General features: G+C 39.7%; 1 protein-coding gene across 2 annotated transcripts in view; it reads right to left on the bottom strand.

Moving 5' to 3' along the window:
* Positions 1 to 5,958: 5,958 nt before the first annotated feature.
* Positions 5,959 to 27,647, bottom strand: part of usp53a (ubiquitin specific peptidase 53a) — a 173,235-nt gene continuing 151,546 nt past the window's right edge. For both annotated transcript variants that reach the window (XM_084312808.1, XM_084312809.1), the window contains exons 15-17: positions 8,852 to 8,918; positions 7,777 to 8,570; positions 5,959 to 7,282 (exon numbers count right to left, since the gene is read on the bottom strand). In XM_084312808.1, coding sequence (XP_084168934.1) covers positions 7,206 to 7,282; positions 7,777 to 8,570; positions 8,852 to 8,918 — 938 coding nt within the window. In that variant the 3' untranslated portion in view covers positions 5,959 to 7,205. The remainder of the gene's footprint in view (positions 7,283 to 7,776; positions 8,571 to 8,851; positions 8,919 to 27,647) is intronic.

Genomic DNA, 27,647 nt, shown 5'->3' on the forward strand with positions numbered 1-27,647 from the left:
AGGGTCTTTATTGAGACAGTAGGAAGACAGAGAGGGACATAACAGAGAAGGGTCTTTATTGAGACAGTAGGAAGACATAGAGAGACATAAGAGAAAAGGGTCTTTATTGAGACAGTAGGAAGACAGAGATAGACATAACAGAGAAGGGTCTTTATTGAGACAGTAGGAAGACAGAGAGGGAGACATAACAGAAAAGGGTCTTTATTGAGACAGTAGAAAGACAGAGGGAGACATAACAGAGAAGGGTCTTTATTGAGGCAGTAGGAAGACATAGAGAGACATAACAGAGACGGGTCTTTATTGAGACAGTAGTAAGACAGAGAGGGAGACATAAGAGAGAAGGGTCTTTATTGAGACAGTAGAAAGACAGAGAGAGACATGAGAGAGAATGGTCTTTATTGAGACAGTAGAAAGACAGAGAGAGACATAAGAGAGAAGGGTCTTTATTGAGACAGTAGGGAGACAGAGAGAGACATAACAGAGAAGGGTCTTTATTGAGACAGTAGAAAGACAGAGAGGGACATAACAGAGAAGGGTCTTTATTGAGACAGTAAGAAGACAGAGAGGGACATAACAGAGAAGGGCCTTTATTGAGACAGTAGGAAGACAGAGAGAGACATGAGAGAGAATGGCCTTTATTGAGACAGTAGAAAGACAGAGAGAGACATAAGAGAGAAGGGTCTTTATTGAGACAGTAGGGAGACAGAGAGAGACATAACAGAGAAGGGTCTTTATTGAGACAGTAGAAAGACAGAGAGGGACATAACAGAGAAGGGTATTTATTGAGACAGTAAGAAGACAGAGGGAGAGATAAGAGATACGGGTCTTTATTGAGACAGTAGATAGACAGAGAGAGACATAACAGAGAAGGGTCTTTATTGAGACAGTAGGGAGACAGAGAGAGAAATAACAGAGAATGGTCTTTATTGAGACAGTAGAAAGACAGAGGGAGACATAACAGAGAAGGGTCTTTATTGAGACAGTAGGAAGACAGAGAGGGACATAACAGAGAAGGGTCTTTATTGAGACAGTAGGAAGACAGAGAGACATAACAGAGAAGGGTCTTTATTGAGACAGTAGGAAGACAGAGACAGACATACCAGAGAAGGGTCTTTATTGAGACAGTAGAAATACAAAGATAGACATAAGAGAGAAGGGTCTTTATTGAGACAGTAGAAATACATAACAGAGAAGGGTCTTTATTGAGACAGTAGGAAGACAGAGAGGGAGACATAAGAGAGAATGGTCTTTATTGAGACAGTAGGAAGACAGAGAGAGACATAACAGAGAAGGGTCTTTATTGAGACAGTAGGGAGACAGAGAGGGAGACATAACAGAAAAGGGTCTTTATTGAGACAGTAGAAAGACAGATGGAGACATAACAGAGAAGGGTCTTTAAGACAGTAGGAAGACATAGAGACATAACAGAGAAGGGTCTTTATTGAGACAGTAGGAAGACAGAGAGGGAGACATAACAGAGAAGGGTCTTTATTGAGACAGTAGGAAGACAGAGAGAGACATAACAGAGAATGGTCTTTATTGAGAGACAGTAGGAAGACAGAGAGAGACATAACAGAGAAGGGTCTTTATTGAGACAGTAGGAAGACAGAGAGAGACATAACAGAGAAGGGTCTTTATTGAGACAGTAGGAAGACAGAGAGAAATAACAGAGAAGGGTCTTTATTGAGACAGTAGGAAGACAGAGAGGGAGACATAACAGAAAAGGGTCTTTATTGAGACAGTAGAAAGACAGAGGGAGACATAACAGAGAAGGGTCTTTATTGAGACAGTAGGAAGACAGAGAGGGATACATAACAGAGAAGAGTCTTTATTGAGACAGTAGGAAGACAGAGAGAGACATAACAGAGAAGGGTCTTTATTGAGACAGTAGAAAGACAGAGGGAGACATAACAGAGAAGGGTCTTTATTGATACAGTAGGAAGACAGAGAGGGACATAACAGAGAAAGGGTCTTTATTGAGAAAGTAGGAAGACAGATAGACATAACAGAGAAGGGTCTTTATTGAGACAGTAGAAAGACAGAGAGAGACATACCAGAGAAGGGTCTTTATTGCGACAGTAGGAAGACAGAGAGACATAACAGATAAGGGTCTTTATTGAGACAATAGGAAGACATAGAGGGAGACATAAGAGAGAAGGGTCTTTATTGAGACCGTAGGAAGACAGAGAGGGAGACATAAGATAGAAGGGTCTTTATTGAGACAGTAGAAAGACAGAGAGAGACATGAGAGAGAATGGTCTTTATTGAGACAGTAGAAAGACAGAGAGACATAAGAGAGAATGGTCTTTATTGAGACAGTAGGAAGACAGAGAGAGACATATAAGGGTCTTTATTGAGACAGTGGAAAGACAGAGAGGGACATAACAGAGAAGGGTCTTTATTGAGACAGTAAGAAGACAGAGAGACATAACAGAGAAGGGTCTTTATTGAGACAGTAGGGAGACAGAGAGAGAAATAACAGAGAATGGTCTTTATTGAGACAGTAGGAAGACAGAGAGAGACATAACAGAGAAGGGTCTTTATTGAGACAGTAGGGAGACAGAGAGGGATACATAACAGAGAATGGTCTTTATTGAGACAGTAGGAAGACATAACAGAGAAGGGTCTTTATTGAGACAGTAGGAAGACAGAGAGGGAGACATAACAGAGAAGGGTCTTTATTGAGACAGTATAAAGACAGAGGGAGACATAACAGCGAAGGGTCTTTATTGAGACAGTAGGAAGACATAGAGGGACATAACAGAGAAATGGTCTTTATTGAGACAGTAGGAAGACAGATAGACATAACAGAGAAGGGTCTTTATTGAGACAGTATAAAGACAGAGAGACATAAGAGAGAAGGGTCTTTATTGAGACAATAGGAAGACAGAGAGACATAACAGAGAAGGGTCTTTATTGAGACAGTAGGAAGACAGAGAGAGACATAACAGAGAAGGGTCTTTATTGATACAGTAGGAAGACGGAGAGAGACATAAGAGAGAAGGGTCTTTATTGAGAGACAGTAGGAAGACAGAGAGATACATAACGGAGACAGTAGAAAGACAGAAAGAGACATAAGAGAGAAGGGTCTTTATTGAGACAGTAGCAAGACAGAGAGAGAGACATAACAGAGAATGGTCCTTATTGAGACAGTAGAAAAACAGAGAGAGACATAAGAGAGAAGGGACATTTGAAAGACATAACAGAGAAATATCTTTCTACTGTCTCAATAAAGACCCTTCTGTTATGTCTTTCTACTGTCTCAATAAAGACCAAACAGAGAAGGGTCTTTATTGAGACAGTAGGAAGACAGAGAGGGAGACATAAGAGAGAAGGGTCTTTATTGAGACAGTATGAAGACAGATAGGGACATAACAGATAAGGGTCTTTATTGAGACAATAAAAAGACATAACAGAGAAGGGTCTTTATTGAGACAGTAGGAAGACAGAGAGAGACATAAGAGAGAAGGGTCTTTATTGAGACAGTAGAAAGACATAATAGAGAAGGGTCTTTATTGAGACAATAGAAAGACATAACAGAGAAGGGTCTTTATTGAGACAGTAGGAAGAGAGATGGAGACAGAGTAGGGAGATACAGTAGAAAGAAAGTGCTGGTGGGATCTGATCCCAGGCCAGCAGGGCCCGAGTCCGAATGCAGTCAATGCTCGAGTCCAAGTCCAAGTCAGAGTCATAGTGCTCAAGTCCAAGTCGAATCACGAGTCCTGATAATCAGGCCAGTACTCTGACTCAAGTACTAAAACACTGACTGAGGCTCACTGGAATCTACTTTGTGTGCAGTGTGGAGTACGTTGCAGTCTTGCTCAGAGCTTGCACAGACAGGAGCTTGACCCCATTGACTTTCCATCAGTTTAGTTTTAGAGGCAGCTATTCTTAATGGGGTTGTAAAGCGTAAAGCGCTTTGGATAAATCCACATCTGTCTGTACATACCTGCATACTACTTTTTACTGTAGATACTATATCTATACATATCCCTTACTACTCTTACTAGTTACGCTGCTGGCCAGTATGACTTACTACCATAATTGTATTTATACCTGTATCATCGTACATATTAATACTGCAACTCTGTACATACATCTGATTAGCATTATTACTCAGTAATACTCATATATTTTATACCCAGTTTAACCACCTGTACATTGTATATTACTATTGCACTTTACTGTTACATTTGCACTCTGGTTGGATGCCAAACTTCTTTTTGTTGTACTGTGCTGTATGATAACAATACATTTTAATATAATCTAATTTAACTATATAAATTATGTCCATTTACTATTGAATAGTCCCTCATTAGTTGTAGCAGAATTACTTACTAAAAACCTCCAGTAGATGGCAGCAAATTACCATAGTTACCAGTTTCTCTGTTGAATTCAATACTATAGTTTCATAGTAACCTAAGTATTTCCAATAATTGAATGCATTTGTCAATAATAACCCAGAATATTAATGCTTTACGATTATTCCTTTACTTTAAGTCATAGAGTGGTTCATATGGTCACCTAACCAATAGTGGTGCCGTTCATTCAATAAAGGAATATCTTATCTTTATGGATACAGCTGAACCTCAAACAACTTGACACAATGATATGGTTAAATAAAATTGTTTATTAACAATTGTTAATCAATAAAAACAAAATGTTATAAAATAATCTCAAAAATCACATTTAATTGTACAAACCATGGCTCCTATTTAAACTGCATCTTGAAATAGAAAAATAGAAGGCACTGTGCAGTGTGGGTCCTGCTGAGCAATATATAAAACATCATGTTCAACCAAAACAAAGAAAATACCAATGACATTTACAGCTTTTTTTCCCTCTCTCTTTTTTCCCCGCCCTAACAAACTGAACTGTCAAGCGGGAACACAACCTGCCGGAGAATCAGGCCCTTTCTGCCACGCCGTGAAACCCAGACGTCTCAACGTCCTTCTTTCATGTAGTATGGCCAACTATGCAGGGGCGAGAAAAGTGTCAAAACTTCTAACATTTCACCCAGCGAGCCAATCAAAATGGCAGAAACGAGGGGAAAAAACGTATCACCAAATGGAGTGTAAGACTGGTGTTGAACTCTTAAAAATGTGAAGCCATACAACGTAAAAGCCATATAAAACACAGCATGTGTAGGAATGAATGAATGTGCGACGTGCAGCTAGTTAATACACCGGATGCCCGTTTACCGACAAACAATAACTTCATCAAATATACCCATCACCACCGTATGCCCTTAAAGGACCCTTGGGATCCATTTTTAGTGATCACATACATGTACAATATGTAGAATAAACGTCCCCCGAACACGACAACCCTCGTTCCAAAAGAACCATTCAGAACTCTCGCCGAAGGATAAATTACTAAAACATTCAAATATACAGATGTCGGACAGACAACTTTTTTCTTTTTTTTACACTGAAATGAGAGTAATTCCAGAAAGAAATACAAGCATTCCATAGTTTGCTAGACGAAACTATTAGTTAGAAATAGGTTATTTCAACGTTTGGTACGATTCATCTCTTAATCTCTTGTGTGGGTAAAGTGGCTTTTAGGGAGACATTCCTCAGTACTCTCGAGACTCCTCAGGAAGTCCAAAACGTTGGCCCAAGAGCAACTATCCATGTGTTGCATTTTCTCTTTTCTTCTCTTTTTTGGCTCTCTCTAACTGTGCAAAATTCACCATTATACGGCAGCCGTGTGGCCCACGAAAAAGCTAAGTGGAGTCACCGGGGACCCCTGCTGTTCTCTTCCAGGTACTGCAAGTGGCATTATTTCAATAAAATAAGTGTTAAATAGCTCTATATTCCGACAGCCATCACAGTGATATAGAGCGTTTGGTCAGTAACACGGGTCCCCTCCCACCCCCTCCTAATGGACAGTCACCTCCCCACCATATGTATATATTTTCTCCCACCCACCCACCCCCTCCTAAAGTACATTCTCCTCCCCATCATATGTTATCTGTTAGGATTCTGGGTAACAGTACTGTATATTTGCATATCGTATATGTCACAAATGTAACAGTACTATATACCTGTATGTCATGATGTCATGTATGTTGTGTATGTCATAAATGTCATTATGAATTGAAAATGGGGGACCCTGATGTAAACAAGACCAACATCTTTCTCTGTACATTAGTACACTGCATAGTATTGTATATTATATGGTAACTCAGTTACGTCTATTCTGCATCGAACATTGTACATATGTCTATACTGAACACTGTGACCTCATTTTCTACTTCTAAATTACATGCTATACTATGTTATTTGATACTATCTTGTCTAGCACAGTCTCTGGAGCGTAACAGTAAGAAGCATTTTGTATGAAAGTATTCTGTACTTCTGTATGACAACTATTAAAGAAACTTGAAACTTGACACTTGGTCTGTATCCCCTTAACAATTGTGTGTATTGAGCCGTACTGTATTGTACGGTACCCATTCTGCAATCTGTTAAATACAATTTTCATTCATTCATTCATTCTGCAGTAAACAGAACACACATTTCCCTCACTTTATCCAACCGGACGAGACACCCTAAATATGTTTTTACTTACAGTATTTCAAGAATGTTTGCCAAGACAAATTTGCTGGCAGATTATTTTACTCGTTTCAAGCACTATTTGCTTGATTACCATTTTGTCAGAAATTTTTTTCAGTGTGTGGAGTTCTCTCTCCTGATTGGATAAAGTGGGAAGGGATGGAAGGGATACCAGGACATGTATTTTGTGTTTACTGCAGAGCAGGAGGGACTGCGAGACCATGCTACTGACCAGACACTCTATATCAGTGATGGCTGTCTGAGTGTAGAGTGGAGGGACTGGGAGACCCATGCTACTGACCAGACACTCTATATCAGTGCTGGCTGTCTGAGTGTAGAGTGGAGGGACTGGGAGACCCATGCTACTGACCAGACACTCTATATATCAGTGATGGCTGTCGGAATGTAGAGTTATTATTTTAGAAAGAAAATACCACATACAGCACCTTTAACTGCATCGCAGGACCAATCTCTTTAGCGTCAGCTTGGATGTCCCAACTTTATTGATATGACGTTTACTGTACAAGCAAATAAGAGATCAAAAAGTTTTCAGATCTCGTCGCTGGCGGAGTGGAGATGACTGCTGGCTTTGGGCGCCAACCACCTCTGGATGATACCAAGCCCTTAAAGTTCTTGCTGAAAAAATCATAGAAACCCGTGTTCATCGAGTCCTTTTGGCGTGACAGGGTTCCACTTTGCAATCGTTTTACTTGTGGAATAACCTGCAAATGAAGGAGGTTTACATGAGTATATCAGTATATAACGGAATCAGACAAATATCAAAATCTCTAAAATGCTATATACTGTGGTACTTTTATACCTACCTACTGCTTTCACTGTCTACAACAATATCCATATCTGTCTGAATATACCTGCATATAATTATTCTATATACCTACTTATACACCTGCATACAACACATAACTCTGTAAGATAGCATGTACAATAATGCTGTATATACTGTATATATATTTATTCTTACCGTATATATACATATATATATATATATATATGTTCACATCTGTCTGTACATACCTGCATATATAAAAAGATTTACATATGTGTAGAGATACTATATCAATATGACATACATTTGAATCGAATTAGATATAAAATAATAATAATAATAATAATAATGAATTGCATTTATATAGCGCTTTTCTAGACACTCAAAGCGCTTTACAATGTAGTAGGGTGGAGAGATATATCCGGATACCTGATTCAGATCTCTTGGGGGGCTCTGGCGGTCGGACCTCTGGGATCGGAAGCCCCTTCCTCTCGTCGTCGCTCTCCCCCGACGACGTGTTGTGGTCTCCTCTCTTGGACTCCGTCGTGGCGTACAGGAGGGCGGGTCTCTTCTTGTGATACTTGGCCCGGTACGTGTCTGTCATGCAGCCGTCCACGGAGAAATACGTGGTGGGCAGGCGCACATCCGTCGTAGGGGAGTCCATGTCGTCGTTCTCCTCGTCCCCAGGCCTTGGCCTCGGGAAGCACTGGTCCTCGCTCTCGCTGGCCGACAGGTCGTTCCGGTCCTGGTCCGAGGAGCCCGACTTGGAGCTGGCGTCGGAGGAGAGCTTCTGCTCGATGGGCGTCTCGATCCACCGGCGGAGGACCGTGTGCGAGAGGGAGGAGGAGGAGGGGCTGCCGCCGCGGGGGGTCTCGCTACTACGCACGTACCTCCGGGACGGAACGTCCGGCCGCTGCTGGGAGCAGAAGCCGGGCTGGTCGGCCTGCTGGCGGTGGTGCTGGCCGTAGACTTTGGGGGGTAGAAGCGGTACCGGGTCGTTGTGGTGGTGGTAGCCGCGGGTCGAGCAGGTCTCCTCCTGTTCGGAGGAGAAGGGTCCGCCAACCAGATCTTCCGAGCTGTTCCACTCAGAGCTGCTGGTCTTGGCCAGGTACGGTGGCACCGGACTCACGGGGGGGCTCCCGTCCACGTTCTCCTCGCGCTCGCTGTCCCCGCCGCCGTCCTCCTTCTCCAGGAGACCTGGAGTGTATCGGAATGCTCTTCTTCTGTTGCAAACGGCAAAAGCGTCAAACGTCAGTATTTCTCTGGCACACGTGGTATTTCAATATATATATTTTTTATTATGTTTTTGGTATATTTTTATTGTTTTTTTTCTCCGGGCAGTCAGGAAGAGAGAGAGGAAGTATGGGAGATAGAGGAGGAAGACATTCGGCAAAGGTCGCCGGGTCTGGGAGTCGAACCCGGGACGGCCATGTTGCACCGCAGTGCTGTACATGGCACCCCAATTAAGCACATTTAAAATAAATGTCATACATTTTTTTTTTACCTTTGCAAAAGTGGACTAAATTTAAAGTTTGCGTCTTGAAGATCCGGAGATGCTCTGCCATGTTCACCTGGAAGACAAGAAAGAAGGTTTATTAGACACAAAAAAAATGCACTTTGTTTTTCCTAAGCTATGTTTTCATGGCAGGTGTCAACTTTCCCAGAGCAAAAAAAACACCAAACTTCTAACGCATTTGGCATCAGGGCAACAAACGGTAACAAAACAACTCCAGATAAGTTTGACCACGACTACTACAGCGGTTTCCTGCGCAGCACAGACATGTTATCTAACAGGGGGTCACGGCGAGGACCCGGCGTTGAGAGAGGAAAATATCAAAAGCAGATAATCAGTCTGGCAGAGCTCCCTTAGGCCCCCCCGGTGTGCCAATCTGACCGTCTGATCCAGCTAAAGACCGGGGGCCCGTAAAGGGAAGGGGGTTCATGTCCCTCGTGAAGAGTGGAGCTAACTCTATGCTCTGGCCTTATTATGAAGAGTGTGGTGGACAAGGAGAGTGTGTTGATACCGAAACAGCTGACCAACAGGATGTGGAAGAGGGTGAGTAGCTTCAGAACCATCTGTGATGAGTCAGCACACACTCTCTTCCTCTCGGCCTGCTATTTATTTTCCTTTTTTCCACCCTCTCTGGGAGCATTAGTGGCTAAATCCCCTCTGCTGGCATGCAATTATGCACGGCTCGGACTCCAGACACCCCCCCCCCTCCTCGGCATCGCCGTGTACTCAAAGCCGCCAAGTCCATGCTGCGATTCACTATTTTGATGCCGTTGATTTGCACCGGTTGGCAAGCGAGCGTAAACCAATCTGGGAAAACAAAGCGAGACGCCGTTTACAAGCCTGGCTACATCGCCGCTGCCGAGCGGATCCCCTCCCCCCTTTAACGGTGGCGTGGGGGCCGCTGCCAAGGGAGCGCTTTGAGCGGGCGGAGAGTTGTCGTGTAACAAAAAGGGCAAAGAGTGCCCGTTGGTGTTGAAATAAAAAAGCTACTATTTCATCATTAAAGCCCCAATCCGGATTTTTTTATATCATTTCTACCATATAAAATGTTGGGTATATTCACCTTTTCACAAAAGTTTATATGGGGTATATCAACTTTTGTATATATTACGTGGGGTATATTCATAAAAGCTGATATATTATACTCACAAAAGTTTAGTGTATATTCACAAAAGGAATATTAAGAAATGTTTGACAAGTTTGATCTGTGAATGGGAAATTAGGTAATTTGTGGCTTTCTTAATTAATCCATTGTAAATCACCATGTATTTCTGTTTTACTCTAGTAAATTACCAACGTAAATAAAACTTTCAGCGCTACAAAATACAACACACACAATTGTTGAATGAGAATGAGTTGCTGTGCTTTTCTTGAGGGCTATTTGTTCATACTTGTTATCAATAGAGATGGGTACCGAATTCGGACTTTTGAGGTACCGAACCGAAACACGTCGGTACTACCGAGTATCGATTCAAGTGAGATAAAAATTTTACTTTATTATTTTTTTTAATCGCTTTTCTTTTCATGTCAACGTTCACACGCACAATATATGCTTACCTAGGATTTGACTTGATTCAACAACAAAGCAGTCGGAGCAATGGCAAGCTGAAAACTGTCGAAATTGTAGTTATTTGAAGTTTGGATTTTTTTTTACGACTGAGGTAGGTAAATTAAATTTCTTGAGGCTAAAGTACCGAAAAAAGGTACCGTTGGGTACCGGTATCGATTCACAGGTACCGGTATCGATTCACAGGTTCAAATGTGAAAGGTACCCATCCCTAGTTATCAATATATCAGGGTTCCCACAGACATTGCAACATGTTATTCAAGGACTTTCAAGTACTTTCCTAAGCACTATTTTTTATTTTAAAAGGACATTTAAAAAGGATACAATTCAATTCGGGTCCAATATTTATGGCTTAAAAAAGTTAAAACCCATTTCCGACAATTAGTTACACTTTAAATAAAAAAAATATTACATTTCTTGATTCAGAGCAATTTTATCATGGATGAACAAAACTTTCAATGCGAATGGTTGATTTGAATTTCAAGGACTTTTTAAGCACCTTGTTAAAGAAATGCGCTGTTTTCAATTAATTACAGGCCTTGACTTTTTTTTTGTAAAAAAAAATCAAGCACTAAGCACTTCAAGGACCTTGTGCGAACCCTGACATATTGAGTAAACTTGTTTTTTTAGTCCAGGCCGTTTCGATTTGGGTTTATATATAAATGTGGCGCTTCGGCTGCTGTCTAAGGTGCTGATCAAAAAGCTGGGTGCAGCAGCAGCAGCCGCAAGTGTGTGTGTGTGTGTGCGTGCGTGTGCATGTGTGTGCACGCACGCATGGGTGTGCTCTTGTGTTTGGGACGCGTGCAGTGTGTGTGTGTGTGTGTGTGGGGGGGGGGGGTCTGGGGTTGTAGGGGTTAGAGGCCCAAGAAAAATATTTGCACCGGGGCCAATCACCATTACGTTACGCCTGTGGTTACAAATCCCCAGAGCATCGATGACCTCAGGATGTCCCGGCGTCTGAACGAACGCACACTGAACGCCACGTCGCCCGAGAAAACATCCGTCTTTGACGATGTATAATCGCATCATGTCATCACAAATCTCGTCCGCTCCCAACATTTTTATCTCCACGGCATCATATGGAACTAATAAAATACCCGGCGGAAGCTTTCACTGGACGGCATTCAATGTCATCAAGTAAGACTGTGAAAATTGGAAATGAACTTGGCTTAGTTAAGAGAGGCCGTTAATAGCCTTAGAGCTGTAGCTGTGCGAGGCGTTGTCCGCAAGGCAGGTTAATTTCTCTCAATTGTGGCTTCATCTCACAGGGTCAATACTATATCGATGCGTTTCTATGGACCCTTTCACTACCACACTACCAAAGGGTTAACCCTTTCACTGTGACACTACAGAAGGTTGACCCTTTCACTAGCACACTACCAAATGGTTAACCCTTTCACTGCGACAGTACATAATGTTAACCCTTTCACTACCACACTACCAAGGGGTTAACCCTTTCACTGTGACACTACAGAACGTTAACCCGTTCACTAGCACACTACCAAAGGGCTAACCCTTTCACTGCGACAGTACAGAAGGTTAACCCTTTCACTACCAAATGGTTAACCCTTTCACTGCGACAATACACAAGGTTAACCCTTTCACTGCCACACCAGGGCTCCAGAGTGCGACTGTTTTGGTCGCATTTTGCGGAAGTGGCACTGGTGCAACCAATGTAAAAAGTTAGTCTGGAGCCCTGCACACGACCAAAGGGTTAATATTTTTTCATTTCAGTGTCACAGTATGACATCGATCTCCAAAATAAGAAAAACATTTTTAAAAAAAGGTTGCCGACCCCTCTGCAACTTTTTTTTTTTTAATTTCTTTTCTTATTTTGGAGATCGATGTCATACTGTGACACTAAAATGAAAAAGTATTTCATCAACTAATATTTAGTCAACAAAACTATTTCATCAACTAAAATATACAGTACGTCACACCCGCGCCTCTCCCTGCCGTCTGCAAGTGGCTAATCTTGAGTTTCCGACCCCCCAGTAAGCTAAACATGGATAAATCCAAAAAAAAGGAACGTCTGAGGAAAATAGAGGGTTTAATTCAGCGTGGACAGATTAATTTGCTTTCACGACTAACGATGCAGGATTACCTGTATGCCTGATATGTGCTGCGAAATTTGCGAACAACGAAAAATTTACTTTTTATTTTACAGATTTTTCACAAATAAGGGAAGGACTCAAATAGAGCTGCATAGTTCAGGGTTTTATTTCAAAGTAGGTCTACAGATGCCAGTGTTTTTTCTCCTTTTCTGTGTTTTATTTCAAAGTAGGTCTACACATGGTAGTCTTTTATCAAAGTGGACTACTTTTTATTTTATAAATGTTCCACAAATAAGGGAAGGACTCAAATATACCTGAATAGTTCAGGGTTTTATTTCAAAGTCGGTCTACAGACACCAGTGTTTTGTCTCCTCTTCTGTGTTTTATTTAAAAATAGGTCTACACAGCCAGTATTGTTTCTCCTCTTCATAAGAGTTTGAGGTTTTCCTTTGTTATAACAGGTAAAAACAAAAATAAAAAGTAATTTTTTTTCTTTTTGTTGCTTTATAATTCCATTAATGCAACAAACTGTGTGCTATAAGTATAAAGTATAATAAATCGCAAATTACTTTGGGTATGCAATTGTCAGGCGTTTTATGCTAAATGTGGGGTATGCTTGGGGATATATAAAACATTATACACTGTGTTATCTTCATTTTAAGGGTAAATAGGTTGTGCGGCTCCCTGAGCATTTTATTTTGTGAGAGGGGGGAAAAGTGGCTCTTTTGATAGTAAAGGTTGCTGACCCCTGGGTTAACCCTTTCACTGCAACAATACAGAATGTTAACCCTTTCACTACCACACTACCAATGGGTTAACCCTTTCACTACCACATGACCAAAGGGTTAACCCTTTCACTGCGACAATACAGAATGTTAACCCTTTCACTACCACACTAACAATGGGTTAACCCTTTCACTACCACACTACCAAATGGTTAACCCTTTCACTGCGACAATACAGAATGTTAACCCTTTCACTACCACACTGATTGATTGATTGAAAACTTTATTAACAGATTGCAGAATGGGTACAATACAGTCGGGGCCGATCACGTGATTTACCGAAGATCGGGATAAAAAAATAAATAAAAAATTGGAATTTTATTTTATTTTAATTTTTTACCTTTTTTTTTGTATTCAACAAACATGACCATGTTCACGTCTTAAACTCATACCGAGGCCTTAGTTTTGGTTTTAAATTGCATATCATCATTCATTTATTTATTGTCACACAGAGCAGAAGAATTTTGCCAAAACAAACGCATTTCCTTTGATTTAATTATACATCAAATGATTTATGTCAAGGATTGCAATGCCTCGCTTGAATGAAGTTAACTTTTCACCTGGATAACGTCAACATTCAGGGTGAATGTAATGTGAGAAATTGGGATGAAAAAAATATATATATATATATATTTTTTTAAATATCGGTATCGGTAGATACTCAAAATCACATGATCGGGATCGGATCGGGAGCAAAATTCTTTTATCGGGACATCCCTACACACAATTGTTAAGGGGGTGCAGACCAGAGAAAGACTTTCGTCTTGTTTACATCAGGGTCCCCCAACACTACCAAAGGGTTAACCCTTTCACTGCGACAATACAGAATGTTAACCCTTTCACTACCACACTACCAAAGGGTTAACCCTTTCACAACCACACTGCCAAAGGGTTAACCCTTTCATTGCGACAATACAGAATGTTAACCCTTTCACTACCACAATACCAATGGGTTAATTAACCCTTTCACTACCACACTACCAAAGGGTTAACCCTTTCACTGCGACAATACATAACGTTAACCCGTTCACTACCACACTACCAATGGGTTAACCCTTTCACTACCACACAGCCAAAGGGTTAACCATTTTACTGCGACAATACAGAATGTTAACCCTTTCACTACCACACTACCAAAGGGTTAACACTTTCACAACCACACTGCCAAAGGGTTAACCCTTTCACTGCGACAATACAGAATGTTAACCCTTTCACTACCACACTACCAATGGGTTAACCCTTTCACTACCAAATGGTTAACCCTTTCACTGCGACAATACAGAATGTTAACCCTTTCACTACCACACTGATTGATTGATTGAAAAATGTATTAACAGATTGCAGAATGGGTACAATAAAGTATGGCTCAATACACACAATTGTTAACACATTGGGTGCCAATAACGTGTTTCAAGGTCATGCTAATTCTGCCATTCCACGGCGTACAACGTTATTGAGACCATATTTAATTTCTTCGCCATGGTATTCATAATTCCCTCACCCATCCTCGGCTGATACAGTGGGAGCCTGCACAACTCTGCAACGCTTCAATACTGCCGCCTGGTGGATGATCGGCGAGTTACAACCGGAAATGGATCTCTGGTGATCTCCGTGCATCTGGAAAATGCGTCCGGCACTCACATATTGTTGCGGGACTCTAGACACACATCCGTGTATATGGATCGCTGCCATAACTCAATAATCGATATGATTAGGGCGTTTATTATTATTATAGAAACCGGAAATGGATCTAGTCGATCCACGTCAAATAAGTGGGATCTTTTTCCTCCAGTCTCATCGGCGAACGGTAAGAGGACGCTGACGTCATTTTCAGCGTGATTGTTTATTATTATTAATGCAAACTGCTCTGATCAATATATCACCCATACTACATAAAGCATTTACTGACGATCACGGAATTATAAACGACCCCCCCCCACCCCCCGTTCATCCGCGCATGATGAGTCATAACGTTTAGGATCATGTACAGTTGAAATCTTTAATATAGCGTGTATCGGCAACAAACGGCAGTTGATAATCTATATATGCGTTTATGCCTATAACTCACGTTCTAGGAATTACTGCAGAAAACAATAAAAACATATTTATATTCTAGACGGTATTTTCGTATGAATCTATGAATGAAAAAGTATAACGTTCCTACATCCTGAACGATAGATAATCGATGTTGAATGGGCCATAGTAATGTCAATTTAGCAATACAATTTAAAAAGTTATAGCCCTGCAAAAAAGGTGAACATCTCCATAGGCTTAGAGTGGTGGCAGAGAGTGGTATGAGACGGGCAAACTCCGTGGCAGTTAATGTGTTAAGGGGATGCAGACCAGAGAAAGACTTTCGTCTTGTTTACATCAGGGTCCCCCAACACTACCAAAGGGTTAACCCTTTCACAACCACACTACCGAAGGTTAACCCTTTCACCACAACACTTCAATCGCGTTTCAAAACTGGTAACTTTGTTGATTGAACATGGCTCCTGGTGTGTGTATATCAAGTTCAAGTTTCAAGTTTCTTTAATAGTTGTCATACAGAAGTACAGAATACTTTTGTACAAAATGCTTCTTACTGTTGCGCTCCAGAGACTGTGCATGACAAGATAGTATGAAATAAAAACATAGTAAAAATTAGAAGAAAAAAAAGAGGTCACAGTGTTCAGTTTAGACATATGTACAATGTTCGTAGACGTAGTTACCATACAATATACAATACTGTGCAGTGTACTAATATACAATACTATATAGTGCAAGGCATAAATGGACAAGGTGCAGTTTAGGTACAATTCACAGTAGGTGTACGAGTTGTAGTGCAAATCCTTTATCAATAAATATAAAGTGTAAGTGTGTTTGTGTGATCTAAAGTGTGGAGAGTGGGTGCTGCAGTGTGTTGTTTGTTTGAGTGAGTGTGTGTGTGCGTGTGGGTGTGTGTGCTGTGTGCATTTGATGGTTGTTGCATAGTGATTATTGTTCGTTTAGCGATTATTGTTCGTTTAGCAGCCTGATGGCCTGGGGATAGAAGCTCCTTCTGAGTCTTTCTGTGCTCGCCATAAGACTCCGGTATCGCTTGCCTGACGGCAGCAGTTCAAAGAGGCAGTTGTTCGGGTGGCTCGAGTCCTTAATAATTCTCTTAGCCTTCCCCTTGCACCGCTTGTTGTAAATGTTCTGGAGGGTGGGAAGCCCCCCTCTAATTGTGCGTTCGGCTGAACGTGTCACTGTGTGTGTTTGTGTGTGTGCGTGTGTGGATATATTCCATGTTCAGCGGTGATGGGCATGATCAGATACTGTTTCTGAGGATGTAAATCACACACACACAGGCTTAACTCTGTAGCAGCGAGCCCGATTACAGAGAGCGGCCAGAAGAGAGTCCTGTTTCTTTGGGTTTGCGATGATCCGCTTGATCCGCCAATCCAGTTACTTAAGTCATCGGAGGGGGGGTTGTAACAGACACGGTTCCTATTCTACATTCCGGGAACGTGGAATCTCACATTTGCTCTGATGCTGTGGAAAATCTGTCACTATCTGTCATTATGTGCTATGAATCATGACCGTTGAGCAGATTTTAAACAACAACAACAACAACAACAGTTCATCAGCAGCCACCATACACACCATACACACCATACAGAAGAAGAAGAAGAAGAAGAAGAAGAAGAAGAAGAAGAAGAAGAAGAAGAAGAAGAAGAAGAAGAAGAAGAAGAAGAAGAAGAAGAAGAAGAAGAAGAAGAAGAAGAAGAAGAAGAAGAAGAAGAAGAAGAAGAAGAAGAAGAAGAAGAAGAAGAAGAAGAAGAAGAAGAAGAAGAAGAAGAAGAAGAAGAAGAAGAAGAAGAAGAAGAAGAAGAAGAAGAAGAAGAAGAAGAAGAAGAAGAAGAAGAAGAAGAAGAAGAAGAAGAAGAAGAAGAAGAAGAAGAAGAAGAAGAAGAAGAAGAAGAAGAAGAAGAAGAAGAAGAAGAAGAAGAAGAAGAAGAAGAAGAAGAAGAAGAAGAAGAAGAAGAAGAAGAAGAAGAAGAAGAAGAAGAAGAAGAAGAAGAAGAAGAAGAAGAAGAAGAAGAAGAAGAAGAAGAAGAAGAAGAAGAAGAAGAAGAAGAAGAAGAAGAAGAAGAAGAAGAAGAAGAAGAAGAAGAAGAAGAAGAAGAAGAAGAAGAAAAATAACAGCTGCATCAATGAGAGCATCGTGACGTCATGAGGTTGCATCACTTCCTGGTATGGCACAAGGAAACTATAAAATAAGGAAGGGTCATCGCGTCAGAATACCAGCGTTCTATGCTCTGCTTGGTGCCAGACTTATGTGACAGTTCTATATTAAAATTCCAAATATACCAGCCAATATATGAAACATTAGCTCGTTAACAATGTAACAAATTGCAGACGATTCTGAAATCTGAGATAATAACCGGTTTAAATGACGAGATGGCTGATCCCATTCAACTCAAAGTCGGCCGAGCTGAAAGTTTCCACACTTGGCACCAATGTGCTACACAGTCCGTGACGTGGCGACCCTTCCTTCTTTTATAGTTTCCTACTTTCCTTGGTAAGGCAACAGCTCAGGCCTGGACCATAAAGAACTACAGGGAGTGAAGATTTGATCACAAAAAAAATAGCTATGGGGAGTGGTGTAGACAGCCACCATACACACCATACAGAAGAAAAGCTCCAAACCAGGCTAAGAGAATAACCAAAGACTCTAGTCACCCAAACAACTGCCTCTCTGAACTGCTGCGGTCAGGCTATTATACTATGCTATAACTAAGTTGAGGACGGCTATGATGTCTGTGACACACAGAAGTAGATCCTTTTAACTCATTTTACTCTTTAAAAACACACAGAAGTAGATCATTTTAACTCCCTCCGATCCTTATGTTATAATTAATTAGATTAGATTCAAAAGTACAGTACGAACGAAAAGAAGTTTGGCAGAGTGCACATTTTACAGTAAAGTACAACAGTAATATACAATGTACAGGTGATTAAACTGGGTATAAAATATATAAATTAGTACTACAGAGTAATAGTGCTAATCAGATGTATGTACAGAGTTGTAGTATTAATATGTACAGTGATACAGGTATAACGACACTATGGTAGTAAGTCGGACTGGCCAGCAGCACTGTAGGTAGTAAGAAGAGTAGGGGATATGTAAAAAGGATTATATATGCAGGTATGTACAGACAGATGTGGATAGATATATATACGGTAAGAATGAATATATTAGGGGTGGGAATCATCAGAGGCCTCACGATACGATACTATCACGATACTTGAGTCACGATACGATAGTATTGTGATACTAAATATATTGCGATATGCTGAGTATTACGATATTAATATTGCGATATATTGCGATTTATTACCTTTTTTCAACTGCAAAGTAAAACTTTGTCAACATGTTTTATCTAATAAAATAAAGTTCAGTCTGTTCATCTTACTTCAATCATTTTTATTGCAGAACGTGGTATTTTCTCAAGCAGACAGATGTAAACACTGTAATCTGTGTTGCATGTACCTGACAAACTGAACTGTTTGTATTACAGTCATATTCCAACTTAACTGAATGCACACTTGTGCGTGTGTGTGGACTACTGTACTATTACAGGTAATTGAAATGAACAACGCAACTTCCTTATACAAAAAAAAATAAATACAATATATATTTTTTATAAATAAATAAATAATTAAATATCGATACTTGGCGTCCCTGTATCAATACAGTATTGCCATGCAAAGTATCGCGATACTACTATGTATCGATATTTCCCCCCACCACTAGAATATATATATATAATGGTATATGCAGCATTATTGTACATGCTATCATACAGAGTTATATGGGTTATATGCAGGTGTATAAATAGGTCTATAGAAGAATGATATGCAGGTATATTCAGACAGATATATATATATATAGATATATATCCTAATATCTTTGTTGACAGCTCTTTCAAGTTACGCTGGGGCAACTTCCACGTCTGAGTTGTAAGGCCTGCCGAGTTCTGCTTCTCCTCCCCTTTCTGCTGACCCGCAGTGTTTCACATTCCTGAGCATCAATCACACTCCCGTGCATATTTGCAATTCAGTTACGAGTGCAATTCAAGTGTGCGGTGAGGAAAAAATGTCAAGCCTTCAACTAATTTAAATTCACATCTGTGAATCACAGACAGAACCCCAGAATAAAATGTCAAAACTATAGATTTACTTGTGAATATAAATGTACTTAAGTCATGCCATTGGATATTCATACCTGTATCACTGTACATATTAATACTACAACTCTGTACATACTGTACATCTGATCAGCACTATTACATATACATTTATATGAGTAATTCGCTTTTTTACAAATTACAAATGTGAATAATTTTTTTTGTTATTTTCTTTTAGAATACTGTTTAAGTCTTAATTTTGTTAAGAATATAGGACAGGCATATATAAGCATTATGCTTCAGTCTGTACCTTTTCAGTCACTGCCTGTTGTGTATATTGTATTGTGTGATGACTGAATATACTACTACTATTACTATTACTTAGTAATATTATTAATCATTTATATATTTTATACCCAGTTTAACCACCACATCATCATCATCATCTTTATTTTACGTCCCTATTTCCCCACTACAGTGAGGTTGGACAGTACAATGTACAACCTGTACATTGTATATTTCACTTTACTGTTACATTTGCACTCTGGTTGGATGTCAAACGTCTTTTCGTTGTACTGTACTTGTGGCGTATGACGACAATACATTTGAATCTAATCTAAGGTAATTATTAGGGCTGACCTTCGAATTTTTTTTGGCAATCGAAGCTTCGGGGCCGAGCTTCGATTTTAATTCGAAGCTTCTAATTAAAAAAAAATTTATTACATTTTTTTTTTTGTATCTTATGTTGTGGGACTTGTACAGCACTTTGGTAAACCTTGTTGTTTTTAAATGTGCTCTATAAATAAAGTGGATTGGATTAATGAATTAAGTAGCCCCTTTCGTGACTGTGACGCAGCCAACACGGCTGTGTGATTTAATTCAAGGTGGATCGCTGTTGTCGTTTGAACAACTTCAGATTTCATGGGAACTACCAATCCCCCAAATCAAGAATGTTTAAGATGAATGAAGTAAGATTTAGATTATTTGAAATATGGCCTGTGTAGATTAAACTATGCACAGAATTATGTCAGTCTACAAGGTCCGGCAATGTAGACCTTGTAGACTCCACTACAGACCAATTATCAGTGAATGTTCATGCATTTTTAAGAAGGGCTACTTCCACAAAAAAACAAAGAACTCACCAAAACATCTCAGTAGCACCTTATCTAAATGTTCTATTTCATATAATATGGAGATTCATATTTATTTATGTATTGCATGCATTTCTACATTTTATTTCCCATTTTGTTTATTCATCCCAGTATCTTTATGTGTGGAATTCTACAAGGCATTTACATTCACATTTACATTTAGTCATTTAGCTGATGCTTTTATCCAAAGCGACTTACAAGTTCTGTACGACAGGTCATCAGGAAGGATACAACTCTATCAGCTGAGTAACAATATTCATCAGCCGAATCCCGTCCAATCTTTCGCCGTCGACTAAAGACGCACTTCTTCAACCATTATCTGAAATAAAATAAAAAATTAAAAAAATCTAACCAATTAAAAAAATCTAACCCTAACTAAAATAAAAAAAATAAAATAATAAAAATCTAACCCTAACTAACGCACTTCTTCAACCATTATCTGAAAAAAAATAAAAAAATAAATAAAAAAAATCTAACCCTAACTAAAATAGTTAGTTAGGGTTAGATTTTTTTTATTTTATTTTATTTCAGATAATGGTTGAAGAAGTGCGTCTTTAGTCGACAGCGAAAGATTGGACGGGATTCGGCTGTCCTAACTGGGGTGGATAGTTCATTCCACCATTGTGGGGCAAGGACTGAGAATAGGCGTGTAGGTGGTGTATGTGTTTGAGGATGATATCCTTCAAACAGGCAATAGCGATGATATAATTTGGGCAGTGCTGAGCTGGGTTACTTTCCTCCAGTGTATTTGTCCCCCGGGCCCCACCCAATGGCCCCATGCACACACACACACACCGAAGTAAAAAAAAAAAAAAATAATAATTGAACTTCGTTTTTTTTTTAATGTTCGAAGCTTGTGCCATCGAACGAAGCGTCGAAGCTTCGAAGTATTTAAGACAGCCCTAGTAATTATAGCATGAGGATCAGAGCGAGTTAAAATGATCTACTTCTGTGTGTCACGGACATCATAATTGTCCTCACCTTAGTTATAGTATAATAGTAGGCTCACAGTAAAGACTGTAGTCAAATCTAATTTACTAAATGTAATACACATTGTTAAATGAGTATACATAATAATGCCCCAAATTATTTTATTGTCATCATGCAGCACGAGTACAGTACAACCAAAAGTTTGGCATCCAACCAGAGTGCAAATGTAACAGTAAAGTGCAATAGTAATATACAATGTACAGGTGATTCAACCGTGTATAAAATATATAAATTAAAATTAGTACTACTGAGTAATGGTGCTAATCAGATGTATGTACACTCAGAATTGTAATATATATATATATATATATATATATATATATATATATATATATATATATATATATATATATACACAGTATATGGTATATACAGCATTATTGCTATCATATTATATGAGTTATATGGGTTATATGAAGGTGTATAAGTAGGTAGAAGGATTTTATACAGGTATATTCAGACAGATATGGATATATATATATATATATATATATATATATATATATATATATATATGCAGTAAATATTCATATCTAAATGTGTATATATACGGATATATATATATATAGTAATAGTGCTAATCAGATGTATGTAGTACAGAGTTGTGGTATTAATACGTACAGTGATACAGGCATATAAAGACAATCAAATTAACGCTAATCATTGAGCTAATTATCTTACTCGTAATAGGAGTCGTCGCCCAATGACCTGGCTTTTCTATAAATATGATCCATGTGTCTAAACCACTTAACATAATGGAGCCATGCGGCGCGGCTCATGTCGAGTGTCGGTCGGTGTCTGAGAGGACCGCGGTGTTAAATGTGGACTCATCCCACAGCATTAACACCGAGGTTAGCAGCACATCAGTCAGCGGCTCGTTGAGTGGGCGTCAATGGGCTCCCTGAGCTCGGCGGCATTAAAAAGGCCTGCTCTCGACACGCAGACTTCGAGGACACATGCTACCGACGCCTCTACACACACTGTACCGCCGTGGATATCACAGTTATTATTCTGTTTAGTGATGCACCGATGTGAAAATTGTGGCCGATACCGATATTAATTAATATTGCTGTTCTGGCCGATACCGATATTTACCGATGTCGATATCTCTGTATAGAAAACACTTTGATATTTTTAGAAATGACTAATATTTTGAAAATATATAAAGCCAAAACATGTAAAAAAAATTTAAATAAAAGATTAAAAACAAAATATATATATATTTTTTTATCTGCCCATATCGGCCCTATCTTGATATCGGACCGATACCAATGTGTAAAAAAACTGCCATATCGGCGGCCGATATTATCGTGCATCACTAATTCTGTTACTTCTTTTTAATTCCTATTAGCGCCGCTTACTCTTTCGATTAATCCGTGAGTTTGGTCTTAGTCGAGCCGAGCGAGAGTTTGTTAGTCGATTAGATGGTTTAGTCAAGCAAGAGTTCATTAGTCGACCAATAATTTCTTTAGTTCTTTAGTCCTTATACCTATGAATTCGGACACTTCCTCATAACTCCATATAACTCTGTATGATGATGATGTACAATAGTGCTGTATATACCGTATATATACACATTTATATATTTATATTTACAGCATATTATATATATATATCCATATCTGTCTGAATATACCTGTATACAATCCTTCTATATACCTTCTTATACACCTTCATATAATCCATATAACTCTATGATATGATAGCAATAATGCTGTATATACCATACTGTATATATATTACAATTCTGTACATACATCTGATTAGCACCATTACTCAGTAGTACTAATTTATATATTTTATACCCAGTTGAATCACCTGTACCATGTATATTACTATTGCACTTTACTGTTACATTTGCACTCTGGTTGGATGCCAAACTTATTTTCGTTGTACTGTATTTGTATACAGTCTAATGAGTCTATGGCACATGCTCCATAATAGCAGACCTCGGTTCAACTAACTAGTCCACCTTAACCCTTTATCAATTTTGGGCTATACAAAATCTGTACTGAAATGACGAGGCATCTCTGCATTTCATATATTAGGTAGTTTATTAGGTATTAGAATTAGGTAGGGCCTAATTCGTGTGTGAGTTCTCTCTCTCTCTAGGATAAAATAACAAACTCAGCAAGGCCAACGGCTTCTCTGTTATAGTGGGTGACAATATTGTCACAAGGAAAGATAAAATTACCTACCTGGGTTCCATCCTGTGACAAAATGGCAACCAATGTAATCAAAAAAGTCAACCAACGAACAATATTCTTGTACCGGATCTCCTCACTGGTAAACAAGAATACCTTGAAGACTAACAGGAGCACTCATTCAAGGGTACTACGACTATGCTTGTACCTCATGGTACCAAAGCACCTCAAAGGCCCTAAAAACAAGACTACAGACATCACAAAACAAACTGGTCAGACTACTGCTTGACCTTACCCCTGCCCATTTTGACAACCTAGGATGGCTTAGAGTAGACAACAGAGTACAGCAACTTGCAATGGGCCTGGTCTACAAGATACACTACTACACCACTAAGATACCCATGTACATGTCGAAATACTTCCCAAAGGTCAGTGAATTCCAGGACCACAACACCAGAGGGAGTTCCACAAATCATGTTCAACCCAGATTCGGTTCAAACAAGGGACTAAACACGTTTCGCAATTATGCCACAACAATGTGGAACGCCCTACCCACAGCCGTAAAATAATGTAAATCCCTACCCTCCTTCAAAACCGCTCTCAAATAGCACCTACGGGTGGCTGCAATTAAAAACTGTCCCCTGTAAATATCCACCCCTCCCCCCCCCCAACCCCCTCCAATGTACAGTTTCTTCCCCTTTGAATGTATATATTTCTGTTTTTTATGATCCATGTCTCTTATACAGTACTGTATACTTGTATGTCATAAATGTCTTGATAAAACAGTACTGTATAGCTGTATGTCATAAGTGTCATGATGAATTGAAAATGGGGGACCCTGATGTAAACAAGACAAAAGTATTTCTCTGGTCTGCATCCCCTTAACAATTGTTTGTATTGAGCTGTACTGTATTGTACCTATTCTGCAATCTGTTAATAGAATTTTCAATCAATCCATTTTTTAAGGAGCAGCATTACTGTTCCATTCATCAAGCGAGACATTGCTGATAGTCTTATTTATAAGATAAGACTATGACTACCAACTGCCTAGCCAGCCGTGTATCAATCTTGGATGTAATGAATGATGGCTCATTAATTTAACTACTGTAGCTAGCAAACCAAGTTACATACCGTTATTTATGCAGCTTCAAATATCGAACGAAGTTGGAAGTTGTTGCGTCTCCATCTGTGATTTTCTGCAATTCGTTTTTTTGTTGACCACCACATAGTTTTTATAAGAAAAATGAAGCAATATTTCTGGTATCATTTCCCACTGGATCCATTGTCGTTCGTAACGTTACTTCTTCTCTGGCGCAAATTGATTGGATGCTGTCAGATTGTTTCAAACAAAGTGATAGGATCTTTGAGCCAAGACACAAATTACATTTAACTAAAACGTTATTTTCTTTGTGCTCGACAAAAGAGAAATTGTGAAATGTGTAAAAAAGCGACTAGTGGGGGCCGCCATGACAGTCAAGAGTCAAGACTATAGTAAACAAAACACGCCCGCAGGTGAGGTGACCAATAGCGCTGCAGGCAGCAGTTATACCCTACTTGAGGTGACACACAGACAGGAGTCAGGAGGACTGCGCTGAATCGCTACCGCTCGCTACAATCTACATAAAAATAACGCTGTACGAACCATTCAGTATTTAATATAACATAATTTTTTATCTTTGGGCATGGGGGAAGGTATCAAGTCTTCTCAAGTCAAAAGGCTCAAGTCCAAGTGATGTCACGAGTCATTGGTGTTAAAGTCAAAGTCGAGTTGCAAGTCTTTTTTTATTTGGTCAAGTCAAGTCCAAAGTCATCAAATTTGTGACTTGAGTCCAAGTCATGTGACTCGAGTCCACACCTCTGCTATGTACTGCACACCATTAGGGTAGATGGGGTGATGATACAGGAGCCTTCTAGCCAATAGTAGAGGAGGTGGTAGTGTTGTTGTCTCAGTTTGATGTGTATAAAAGACAGTGTTCGCTGTTTGCCAATTCTTCCTTGCAAAATACCAACTCTGGTATTTTTGCATGTAATCAATAAAGTACCATGTTCATTCCTGAAAAACTTGTCTGAAATCTAATTTTCCACTATCAATTTTGTTATGGTCGTTTTTTTTTCTCATCATGCCGAATGCGTCATTTCCTGAAATAAATCAACAAATCGATTAGTCGACAAAGTCCCATGACTATTAGTAGACTTAGAATTTCTTAAAATGTCTTTCGAATGATCTGTATCTGTATGTATTCAAACCTGGGGAAGAAAGCTCTGCGGTGGAAGAGACAAACCGCTCCGTCTGTACTCTCGACTTCCCCAAGTAGGAGCCAAACGCATTCTTTCCACCAGCCAGAGGCATCGCGCCCAAGTACATTCTCAAGCAATGAATGCACCCAAACGTACAAACCACGGGTCACGACAAAACCTTCAGCACATCTTAAGTGTACGTTCAACAAACCAAAAGATGATCTCCATGTCTTACTGGAAGAAGAGGCTTGTATATTTTATAGACTCTTGCGAGGCCAGGTGTGAGAGTTAAGTAAGGACACCTTTGCCCCGTTAGGGTCTACCTGCTAATTGATGTTATGCCCAATTATGCTAACAGCTAAACGATCCTGTCTGGTCAGCGTGCTCTCTAACAACTCCAGATGAGCGTCTGGCGAGCCGCGGGAGCCAATCGGGAGGGTGGGCTAAGTCGACCGGGGACATGATTTACGGTTGAGGTAAAGCAGTTTGAAGCTAATGGACTTTCTGTCGATCTGGCGGCCCCCGACGAGAGACAGAATGCTTCACCGCGGCGCTCCCGTTTAAGCGCACGGTGGTTTGACGAGGACGGCGGCGACAAGGACGAACGGCCGTCACTTAGGTGACCAGAGAGTCTGGACAGCCAGCCCCGATCTCGCTTCAAATTATGTAAATAAAGTACTTATCAACCACAGGAAGAAGGTACATATTGTACGTTATGTTTATAGCCATAAGTAATATAGTGACGTATTTACAAATAAGCAAAATAGTGACATATTTATGAATAAGAAGAACATATATTACATATTTAAAATGTAAATTGTTTATGTAACCGGGACACTCGCATGGGAGGCAAGTGCCTTTACCTCGAGTACCAAGACACACTTTTCCAAACCCTAACAACACTGTTACCTTAAATAACCATAACCCTAAACATAACCTTAACCCTAACCATTAAACATTCAAACAAATCATCATCATCATCATCATCATCATCATCATCATCATCATCATCATAGTATTGCTGTGTTTGTATCAGGGTGGGTGGGTGTCTTAATCTAGTGGTGAGAGCACTTGCCCATGACCACAATCATTGATATTTCGATTCCCGGTTGCGCTGTTTATTTTGGACTTTCACTGATAAAATGTACATTACTTACACAATAAGTAAATATATGACTTATCGCTATAACATAACGTACATTATGTACCTTTTTTCCTGTGGTCAATTAGTACTTTATTTAAATGAGGCCGTGTTTGGACAGCAGCGTCTGAAGTCATCTAGCTGAAATGACCACTTTCACTTTCTCAGGATGCAACAAAAATGAGACATTAAAAACGTTACAATGCCTCAGTCTAGGCCGACTCCTGGCCATGTCCACATCTTCACTTTCAATGTGCTCTCAGAAAGGGGATTTCTAGACTCTAAAATGGGCCACTGGACACTGCTCAGATCTCTTTGAAAGCGCGGTTCATGCCACAACACTAGGGGTGTAACGATGCGACCTCACAACGATTAATTTCCATTACGATTATTCAGGCAACGATTCAATGCATCATGAAATCTCTTCATTTGACCACGATTCGATTCGATTAGTTTTCGATTCATTTTCTATCAGTTAATTCCCCAAAAAATACACAAATGTGGCTGGGGGAACTGATTCACTCAGCATGAATGGACTATAGGTCAATAAAAACAATACACACAC

Source organism: Notolepis coatsorum (genome assembly GCF_963971535.1).
Source record: "Notolepis coatsorum genome assembly, chromosome: 4".
Classification (NCBI taxonomy): Eukaryota; Metazoa; Chordata; class Actinopteri; order Aulopiformes; family Paralepididae; genus Notolepis; species Notolepis coatsorum.